Source organism: Meriones unguiculatus, chromosome 6, assembly GCF_030254825.1.
Source record: "Meriones unguiculatus strain TT.TT164.6M chromosome 6, Bangor_MerUng_6.1, whole genome shotgun sequence".
Classification (NCBI taxonomy): domain Eukaryota; kingdom Metazoa; phylum Chordata; class Mammalia; order Rodentia; family Muridae; genus Meriones; species Meriones unguiculatus.
In genome coordinates, this window is record NC_083354.1 from 23,105,547 (window position 1) to 23,116,729 (window position 11,183).

Sequence of the window (11,183 nt, forward strand, 5' to 3'; positions counted from 1 at the left end):
ACAGCAAGACTTGGCTCTGCACTGTGTACCCCAGCCTGGCACTATGTACATCATAGAAAAGACCAGCTTTTGCTGACCAGTGATGCAGCCAGCCTTGATGAAGACCCGTGACCCTTGAGACCCAAACAGGCTTACCAATGACGGTGAGCTGGGTGACCTTGGACTTGACAGCCCCAGCATCGCTCTGTGCCTTACAGAAGTACTCCCCTGCCTGGTCCTGCTGCAGGCTCCTCAGCACCAGCTTGCTCTCGTGCTTGTATAGGGAGGGGTCCAGCAATGTGTTGTTGTGGTACCTGTAAGGATGCAGAGGTGGAGCCCAAGCTGGCCATGGGAGAAAAAGCAAACCTGAAGGGATGCCAGGAAGCAAGGGATGGGGGATGGTTCGCTTTCACTCAGCTTGCCCAAGCGCACCAAGGCTACACAGAGAGACCCTGTCTGAAAAAAACAAAAACAAACAAAAAAACAAAAAAAGAAATCCTAAAGACATTTTGGGAGAATGAGCTGAGCTTTGAAGTGTAAGAGGGCTGGCTGGTTGTCTGGGCAACCTCAACCCCTACACGCAAACATCACCATTCAGGCTTTGCACCAGTAGCCCACATATGCCTGGATTCTATCAGCCATTGCTACTGTTTAGTGCAGACACCAGGCAAGCAAGCTCTGACTGCTGAGAGACCCGAGGGGGAGCTGGCAGAATACACACCAGAAGTACTTGTCCGGACTGGGTTTCCCTGTGGCCTTGCAGCACAGAGCCACACTCTGCCCAGCCCGCCGTGCTTTCAGCTCAGGGTTCATTACAATGTATGGAGTCTCTGGCAGAGAAGAGAAGAAACACTGTTTGGTTTGCCTACTTTGTGACTGTCTCTAGAGAACTCTCATTCCTCAGGGTCTTTGATAGTAGTTAAATTGTATGTCCTTAATCTCATCCCCTGCCCATCTCCAGTGGCCCCCTAATCCCAAAGGCACTGAGCCCCAGTAGATTCCCCTCTTCCTCCTTCTCCATGAACAACTCTGCTAGCCTCTGGGGGGACAGTGGAGACTGCAGGGGACCGCATGCCAGCCATACTAAGTGCCACAAAGGACAGAACTAATTGTCACACTGGTACTTTACTCATGATCTTCTGCCCCCAGCAGAATCTTTTTATAACTATTCTCCCCCATTCTGAGATGGTGTAGAATAGTTTCCAAGCTGCTCTGTGACCTACAAACCTTTGTGGTAATTGGCTATTTTAGACAAAGGGAAGTCTTCATGCCTTAGGGAGCTGGGGCCACCAATATCTAGGAGAAGAACACTGTACTGAGTACATACAGCAAGTGCAAAGGCCCTGAGGCAGGGATGTGTCCATATCTGAGAAACAGACAAGAAGCCATTGTTGCTATGAGATTGATTCCGCATAGTAGAACTAGAGAAGAGACATTAGGGAAACCAGAGGATAGAGAGCCTGTGGGTCACAGTAAAGATGTTGGTTTTACACTGGTGTTTTGCACTGTGGCCAGGAAAGGAGCCCTTAACACCCTGACCCCTCCGCCACAGACGCGTAGTCACCTGCCCTCACAAACTCTGCATTGATGGTGGCTGACTTCAGGCTAGTCTTCAGCATGGTGAGCATAATTGGGGCAAACTTGGTCTTGGTGATTTTCAGGACGCTTTTGCCATCAGGACACAAGCCAGGAACTCGGAACCTCCCACTGCTGTCTGTCCGGGTCAGCATCTTTGGTGCCTTGGCCAGCAGGTAGACAGTGGCCCCTGGAGCCGGGGCGCCTCCGGGGAGAGAGATGGCCCCATGAAGCATGAAGTCCTCGCACATGCAGGCATCACAGTCAGCATTCACCTGGCCCATGGGGCAGGTCATGTCACAAGCTGTGGGACAGAGAGCCACATCAACAGGGCTTTCTGGAACTGACCCATCTTCACCCTATCCCCAGCACCCAGCCTGGACGCTCATACATGCTTCCTTGGGCCTCTCTTAGACCTTCCTCACCTGCCCGCACAACTAATTCCTGGTTGCCCTTCAGATGTAGCCCTGGGTTTTTCTTTTTTTTTGGGGGTGGGGAGGAGGGGGTGTTTTAGGTGGTGGTGGTGGTGATGGTGGACATTTCAAGACACTGTTTCTCTGTGTAGTCCTGGCTTTTCTGGAACTCACTGTGTAGACCAGGCTGGCCTTTAACTCAGAGATCTGCCTGATTCTGCCTCCCAAGGGCAGGGATGAAAGGAATGCACCACTGCCACCCAGTGACTTCTTAAGCTGTGATAATTGACAGTGCAGGCTGTGTCCCTAGCTGTAAGTCTCCCATCAGAGCAAATGACTCGCTTAGTTATTGCTGCATGAGTGAGCGTACAGCTCAGTTTCACGCCGACCCATCCTCTAGCCACCTTCAGGCTGTCTCACCTTCCAGAGGCCCAGGGCCCAGAGGGAGGGGGTACCTGTGCACGGCTGGCTCACACAGAGCTGGCCCTCCTCAGTGGCCTCGCTGCACAGCGACACTGCCTGCGCCAAGCAGGTGCGGGTCCGGGTCTGGACCCCGGTATGGCCACAGGCGGCCGAACACTTGCTCCAGGGAGACCAGGGACTCCAGATATGCTCTGTGTCTCGTCGCAAGGACCCTGCGAGATGAGATCAACAGACGTCACTTTCTTCCCCTGGGGACCAGCGCAGGAAGTCTGACCCCGAGGCTGTTTCTTCTATGGTGAGGGACCACAAGGTCCCTGTTGGCATCGTAAATCTCACTGATATTTATATTTATTGCAATGAATTAATTTTTGAGTCTCATTAACCAAAGCTGGCCTCTGCTGTCCGACTCCTCAGCCTCTGCCTTCTGCGTGCTGTAACTGTAAGGAGGCTGCCATGTTATCCATCGCATGGATGGAATGGGATAAAAAGAACACGGATTCCACAAACATGGACACGGTTCAAATCCCTGTGCAGCACGTAGCTGTGTAGCTAGTGGACCAACGACTTCCCTAGGCTTCCCGTGTCCTGTTGAGATAGCAGTGAACCAAAGGTCAGCTGCCAAGGCTGAATAACGAGCGCAGCCAGCATCCTGCACGCAGAAAATGTAGCAGCAGTTGATGCTTAGCCAACCTGGGCTCAACCGCCTTGTTCATTATCTCACGTTATCTTCATCAAAACCCCTGTGAATGGAGGGACACCCTGTAATCCCAGCACTTAGAGAACTGAGGCAGACAGTTACAGGGGCTAGCCTGAGCTGCATCGTAAGTTTGAGGCCTAAACTACGCCACAGTGAGACTTTATATCAAAACTTATAAAAAATTAAAGGCAGGTGGGTCTCTGTGAGTTTGAGACCAGCGTGTTCTACAAAAAGATGGCTAGGGCTGTTACACAGAGAAATCTTTTATCAAAAGGGGGTGGGGGCACTGGGCAACACCTGTAATCTGAGTACTTGGGGAGGCAGAGGCAGGTGGGTCTCTGTGAGTTTGAGGCCAGCCTGATCTATAAAGTCCAGGACAACCAAGGCTACACAGAGAAACCCTGTCTCAAAACAACAACAAACAAAATTAAAAAAATTTTTTTTTTTTTATTTTAATCCCTGAAGATGTACTGTTACCCCTGTTTCACATGTAAGAGGCTAGTGTCAGCCAGGCATGGTGGTGCACGCCTTTAATCCCAGGAGGCAGGGGCAGTCGGATTTCTGAGTTCAAAGCCAGCCTGGTCTACAAAAGTTAGTCCTGGACAGCCAAAACTACACAGAGAAATCCTGTCTCAACCCCCTACCCCCCAAAAAATAACATAAAAGAAGATTCTCTTAAGACAAAAATACAGAAAAAAATTTTAAAGGATTAGGAGTGTAGCTCTAGAAGAGAGCACTTCCCTACTAAGTGAGGGTCCTACTCCAGTCCCTAACGCTGAAAAACATGTGAGAACAGGAGACTAAGGAGCCTCAGCAGGCTCCTTGTCTTAAAAACACAGTGGCAAGGCTGGAGAGGCAGCTCAGTGGTTAAGAGCACTGGCTGCTCTTCCAGAGGTCCAGAGTTCAATTCCCAGCAACCACATGGTGGCTCACAACTGTCTATAATGAGATCTGGTGCTCTCTGCTGTCACATAGGCACACATGCAAATAAAGCACTCATCTAAACAAACAAACAAAAAATAATACAGTTGCAGCTGGGCAGGTAGGAGGCACATGGCTGTAATCCCAACATTCTGGACAGAGGCAGGAGGGTCAGCAGTTCAAAGATAACCTGAGCTACATAATGATTTTCAGGCCAGCTAGGGCTATATAGTGAGACCCTGTCTCTCCCTCAAAAAAAAGGAGAAGCAGGGCAGAAGGTCAAGCTCATCGAATGCTTGTCTGATACGCACACAGCTCTGGGTTGGAGCCCCAGCCTGTAAGGGTAGTGGCAGGAGAAGCCAAAGTTCAAGGTCATCCAAGGTTACACAGGAAGCCCAAGGCCAGCCTGGTCTATGTGAGTACAGTTGCACTGGGCTTGGTGTCACCTATTTTAATCCCAGCTACCTGGCACAAGTTTAAGACCTTCCTGGGCAACTTAGTAAAACCCTATCTCATTATTTAAAATGACAATAATTCAGAAATGGTAGAAGACTGGTAGCTCAGTAGTAGAGGGCTCGCCTAACGTGAGGCAAATAAATAACAAACAATTAAACAACACAGGGGCACACAGTAAGCTAGAGGTTCAAAGCCCAGAACCCAGACTCCAACTCTACAGGTTGCCTGGAGCAGCTCTGCAGAGCTTATCACGCTGAAGATTGAGAGAAAAGATACAGCGTCCGTTAATGGACTGGGAGTGTGTGCAGGCTGCTAGGGGCAGGGCTGGGCCATTCGGACTCACCTGGTGGGCAGAGGAAGCGCACGGTATAATTGGAGCAGTTCTGGCCCGGTCTCTGCTCCCTGTTGAGGCACCAGAAGCCCTCCCGGGGACTGCCGTGGACCACCTGGCCAGTGCTGCTGGCAGGCATCCAGTCAGTGGTCCGGGCCTCTAGCCGCAGGGGCCGGCCACACACACGCTCCCCATAGTAGAAGCGAATGGCATCCAGGCGCTCATAGTCACCCTGGCCCCCGGGGTGGTCGATGTTAAACCAAGTTGTCCACTCACCAGGACCTGAGGGACAGAACCGGTTGAGGAGGAACCACTCCTGAGCAGCAGGTGAGCTCCAGCTATCCTTTCCTGGATGCATCCCTGGGAGTCCTCCCTGCTTCCGTTCAGCCCCCATCTTCCACCCCTCACCCCACCCTTTATTTCTCCAGCAGCTCTTCAATCCCTTCTCTGCCTCCCAATGGGGAGCCACATTCCAGCTCTCTCAGCCCGATGGACCATGCCTTCAGTGACTTTCTTTCCTCCCACTCTAGCCCATTCTAACACTGTGGTTAAGGTAAACTTTTTTCACATGGCTTGGACCATAGCTTTTTCCCTGGCACAAAAAGCTCTTAAGAAGGCAGTTAGGGTGTCAGTGAGACTCCTGTGTTATTTCTCCACCCCCGTGTTCCCCCATTCCCCACCAGCTCTAGCATGTAAGCACCCCATTTCTGGACTGTATCAGGCAGCTTCCTGACTCTGGGTTTTCTCATACTCCACCTGGAGAGAACAGCCAGGGGTCTTGTTGAAGTTTCCAGGAAATTCTAACATCCTATCCAGGCTTCAGAGACTTACCCAGCAAGCTCAAACTCAATGCCTTCATAACCCTCCCTACTCCAACAGAGACTCACTGTCCTGCAAGTCAACAGGCTTGGCAGAGGCTTTAGGGGTCCTCTTCACAGGCTGGGCTCTTCTCAGTGACTGGGGAAGCATCATCTGTCTCCCTGCAGGACAGAAAAGGCGAGGTTAGGGTTCCCAGGGCTTGAAGAAGCAGAGACCTGGCCAGGAGAAGTCGATACAGCATGAGCCCTATGTATGGGTCCAACTCTCCATTCTGCCAATCACTGCTGTGAAACTTCCCAAAGGCTTTATTTCTCAGCCTGTTTCCCATAAAATACACATTGAGGCTGGCATGGAGGGCATGCTTGATAAATAGCAGTTTCCTTTTCAGTCTTGTTCTAGAAATGGGTGAGCAGCTAGACTTGGGGGTACCTGCATGTAATCTCAGCACCTGAGAGGTAGAGGCAGGAGAGCCAGCGGTTCAAGGACAGCCTTGGGTACACGGTAAGTTCCAGCCTGCGGTTCATGAGATCCTGTCTTAAAAAGAAAAGAAAGACAGAAAAACAAAAGAAAAAGAGATGTCAAGCATAGTGGTGCATGCCTTTAATCCCAGGCCTTGGGAGGCAGAGGGAGGTGGATCTCTCAAGGCTAGACTGGCAAGCCAGGCTACATAGTGAGACCCTGTCTCAAAAAGAAGAAGAAGAAGGAAGAGGAGGATGAGGACGAGGATGAGGATGAGGATGAGGACAAGGATGAAGAGGAAGAGGAGGAGCAGGAGGAGGAAAGAAAGAAAGAAAGAGAGAGAGAAAGAAAGAAAGAAAGAAAGAAAGAAAGAAAGAGAAGAAGGAAAAGAAAAAGAAAAAGAAAGAAAGGGAGAGTCCGCAGGAGTGGAAGGGGGACCAGAGAGGGCAATGGGAATTAATTTTACCAAGCTATATCACACACATGTGAGAAAAATGACTTAATGAAATCCATAAAATACAAATTTTCAATGGGATCATCAGAGACTTCAGGCAGCTCGTGGGCTGAGACCCCTGCTAGGGAGTCTAAATCTGTCCTTGGCAAGATGGAGCCTTATTTTCCTTTCCTATAAAGTAGAGACAGTAATTTCCCCTTTGTAGGGTGCTGCTGGCCTGAGGATCCCATGAAATGAGACACCAACATCTCTGGAGAGAGCTGAAGACTGCCATTTTCAAACTAACCTTGGGCAGGCTGTTTAACCCACCTGGCCCTGCTAACTCTCTCATTAAAAGAGGACAGGAAGAGTTCACTTTAGGATGATGATTCTCAGTTTGTGGGTCACAAACCCCTTGGGGTTTTGCATAAGCACCCTGCATAGCTAACATTTACATTATGATTCATAACAGCAAAATTTAGTTATGAGGTAGCAATGAAAATAATGTTATGGTTGGGGGTCATCACAACATGAGGAACTTGTATTAAAGGGTCACAGCCTTAGGAATACTGGGAAACACTGTCTCAGAACAATTTCTAGAATCAAATGCTGAGTAAGTGTTAGCAAGCTATTCTAGCGCAGTCCCTAGCAGAGGGGTGGTGGCCCCTTTCCTTTTGGTGGTTAGTACAGAGACTCAGCACTCCATAAAGGACTCGGTGAGCTAACTGGGCCCTGGGGTTCGTTGTTCTGATCACAGCCTGAGGACGAGGGTCCTCAGGACAGGGGCAGCCTTCTCTAGCCCTTCTCTACAGAAAGCTGGGTTGAGGGTTCCAGAAGGAGAAAGGAGAGTGCTCTGCAAAAGCCTTGAAAGGCAATTAACTCCCGGGCAAGGAGCCAGGTCAGAATTTTCTGTGCTGCTTAATTGGGGTGATGGGAGCCCTTTTAATCAACCTAATCTGATTTCCCCTCAGATGGCTGAATGTTAATCATCTTCACAAACAGCAGCTGCCAAGGTGGAAAGGGCGAGGCAGGAGGCAGGCACACTCGGGGCTGGAGCTACGCAGGAGCTGCCTTTGTTCCAGCATCTGCGGTCACAAGCCTGTAGGGCATGCAGCTTTAAAAGAGGGTTGTGAGCACTCTTTGCGTTAGCTAAGTGTCATTTGAAAGGAGGGGAGGCAGAGGAGATGGGAGAGTGAGTTCTCCATTGCACCGCAGCCACTCTGAGTATGGGAGCAGAGAAAACCAGAACGGTTCCTGGTGTGTCCATCAAACTTGGCTTTGGGGTATAAAGGAAACTGAGTTTTTAGCACCAGAAAAATTTTCATGCAACTGAAAAGAGACCAAACTCTTTGGTCTGCTTCTAAGAACTCCACGGTTCTGGTTTCTCCCTTTTGCTTTGGCTACCGGGAAGCTCAGAGTTAAATTTTGTGCCCAGGGGCAGATACTTTCTTACTCTTTTTTTCTTCCTCCCCATGAGTGACTTTTCATCCTACTCATTTGATTCTGTTCCTTGAATTTTAATACTAAGAAGGATCTCAGATTTGGAGTGGGAACAGGGCACAAAGCATCATCAAACACCCTCAAGTCTTCAGGCCAGGCAGATGTATAACTGAGTCTCAGAACAGAAATGACTTCACCGTGGCAAGCAGGGACTTGCGTACCCAGCACAGTGGTGACTTCCAGGACCAGGAAAGAGAGCACCCAGGTCTTGGTTGCAGCCATTTCTCCCTCAAGCCCGGAAGAAAGGTCACAGATGGGTGATGCTGCTTCACAGAGTTGGACCTGTGCTTCCCCAGGGTTGTTTCATAGAGCCAATGATCTGCAAAGAAGCAAAGGGTATCATATTCCATATTTCTGAATCACTTTTTTTTTTTTTTTTTTGAGCCCAGGCTGGCCTCAGATTCACTGTGCACACCAGGATGATCTTGAACTTCTGATTCTCTAGCCTCCATCTTCTGAGTGCTGGGATTACAGGCTTGTACACTAGTTTTATGTGGTTCTAGGGATGGAACCCAGGGCTTCCTTCACGGTAGGCAACCATCCCACCTACTGAACTACACCCCAAGCCTAAGCCCCATCTCTTAATAGCCCCAGCAGAGATAGCTCTTGACCTGTCCATGAAGGAAAGATAGAACGGAGTCTTACAGAAGTGACATCTGTTTGAACTGCCAAACTGAGCTGTCCGGGAGATGTAGAAACTGAGGACCTGAATTCAAACAAGCAGGACTGAGGTTCTAAACGTGCCAGGTTCCACAGCAGACAGGCCCCGAGGGAGAAAAGAGATAAGGAACTTCCTCGACAGTCAGAGAGAGCTGGCTTACTTCCAGTCGGCCGCTGGATAATTTACTGGTCACTCTTAAGCCCCAGGCTTTTGTTTTGCTTCCCTTGAAAGCGCTCACAGGTTTTGTATGTGTGGTTCCATGTTAAGGCTGTGCAGTCCTGGCCCCAGCGACAGTGGGCCGTCCTAGGGTGAACAGGCAGGCTGAAAGCCACCAAGGCCTCGGCCGCACCATCTTCAAGACTACATTCCCAGATGTGCACGGGCCACAGCTGGAACTCATTCTGGCCTGTTTGTTTGCAACCTGGCAGGAGTACCATAGCCAGGAGCCAGCTAAAGAGAACTGAATGGGTGTGTAGTGAAAGCCCAGGGCTCCCGATAACTGGGAACACGGAGTTAGGGCTGCACACCTAAGGAGAAGAAGACACGCCCAGAAATAAGATTAAAGAACCACGGGGCGGTCATGGATAGCCTAGGTTCCTTCGCAGCTGGATATTTCTCCCTGCCCCCCCCCCCCCCCAGTTAGAGTTAGAGCCAACCCAGAATCGAACCTAAAACATTGTTTCTTCCAGCTGAGTACGATGTTGCATTGCTGCAATCCCAGCGCCTGGGAGACCGAGGCAGGTAAATTGCTGTGAGCTGGAGGCCAGCCTGAGCTGTTATAGTGAGTTCAGAGCAAGACTCTGTTGTTAAATAAATAAACAAATAAAGTTACCTTCGATCACTAAGTCCAGTGCAGAAGGAAAGGAAAGATGTCTCCTTTCTGGAAGAAAAAGATCCTTTGAATTTTTGGGTGTCTCGGGACGAACAAATCTACAGCACTGACTGTCTGGCCCTAAACAGCTGTACCCGTTGGTTCGGGCTACTCCAAGCTCCCGGGCGCTGAGCAGATCTGCACAGCCAGAGCCAACTCCAAGTCTGTCAAAAAGGCCAGGGTGGCCTGAGGCATCTTGTGGAAAAGCCATTTCCCATCTGGCAGCCAGCAGAGAGGCCCTCTACAGCCCACCATTTCCTCCGAGGAGGCCTGACAGTCAGGCTCTCCAGCGGATGTTCCCTGGAGCTCCTGGACTTTGCGTAGTGGCTGGCCGCAGGAAGAAAAGTTATAGAGACCGAGATGGGGCCATTGGGGGGGTATGGTGGCTTCAGGTAGGCAGGGCTGAGGGAAGACTTTGGATAATGGGGTACAAAAGAGAAGAGTGAAGCAAAGGGGGCTTTTTGTGTGTGTGTGGGGGGAGATGAGGTGGTCAGCCAGCAAAGAAACAACAATAAGGTAATTAGGGATGGGGGCAGGAGCAGAGCCCGGCAGGGAGATGCAGGGATGGGGTGAGAGATTGGGTTTGGAGCTCACCGTGTCCTGAGCAAGATTCTCAGCTGGGGGTGCAAGACTTCTCCACCTCTCCAGCAGTCCAGCCACGGCCCTTATATAGCACAGCTGGTGTCTCAGCCCATGGCAGCCAGCCACCGGGAAGCAGCAGCGAAACCAGATCTGAGCATGAGGCTCCCTCCCTCCCTTCCCCACATCCCCAGCAGCTCACAGGGGCAAGAATTTAACATCAAGACCCTTAGGGATGTGAGGGGTGGGGAGACTGCCACAGAGCAGTGGAGACCAAGTAGGCCACAGTCTGGGCGCCACCGTCTGTATCAGAGAGACAGGGGTCAGGAGGACGGCTGGACATGGGGTCCTGGGAAAGGGCCAAGGGGAATTCTCCATCTGGGCAGCCTCTCATAGCTTGGGATGGTGTGTGCTGGCCTAAGCTTTGTCTGCTGATCCCCCACATTCCCCAGCTGGCCAGCCCATGCACAACAAGGTCTTAGCACTTACTTGGAAACTCTTTGGCACACAGGTCACCTCAGCCTCCATGGATGGGTGTGCCTCATCTCAGCTGGGCAATGACTAAGCTTCCTTGGCCTTTGAAGGAGCTCTCAGGGACCCTCAGAAGGGATGAGGAACAAAGGCTATAGGGTACAGGATATCACCTAGTTCATCTTTAACCCCCTCTCCACTTTCATTTGTGTGGCTTCTTGAACCTGCTGAGACCAGAGAGATCCAGCATGTGAACTGCTTTGAGACCCTGCCAGATGTCCAGATGTGTGTGTGAGAGAGAGGGAGAGATAGAGAGACAGAGAGAGACTGCTTGAATGGATGTCCACCAGCAAGCCTTACCACAGGTGACTAAGCAGCTGCCTGTAAAGGCGCCTTCAAGTGGCTTCTGCCATCTCTGTCTTCCAGCTCCAGGCTCAAGCTGCCTGTTGTCTTGGGCCAAAGCCAACTTTAGCATCTTCAGAACCAGCTCAAAAGCAGTGGGATTGTAGTTCCAATGGTAGAGCATTTGGCTAACACGGGTTCCAATAAACCAGGTATGGCGGTATATACCTGTAATCACAGAACTTTGGGAGAT

The 11,183-nt window shown here is 50.6% G+C and overlaps 1 protein-coding gene across 1 annotated transcript in view; it reads right to left on the minus strand.

Moving 5' to 3' along the window:
- The window catches only part of Cilp (cartilage intermediate layer protein), a 15,877-nt gene extending 5,569 nt beyond the window's left edge, over nt 1–10,308 (minus strand). Inside the window, 9 exon segments of the mRNA XM_021649601.2 lie at nt 136–293; nt 701–809; nt 1,544–1,858; nt 2,423–2,602; nt 4,808–5,077; nt 5,683–5,775; nt 8,168–8,325; nt 9,500–9,547; nt 10,133–10,308. Coding sequence (XP_021505276.2) covers nt 136–293; nt 701–809; nt 1,544–1,858; nt 2,423–2,602; nt 4,808–5,077; nt 5,683–5,775; nt 8,168–8,228 — 1,186 coding nt within the window. The 5' untranslated portion in view covers nt 8,229–8,325; nt 9,500–9,547; nt 10,133–10,308.
- Between the last annotated feature and the right edge of the window lie 875 nt (nt 10,309–11,183).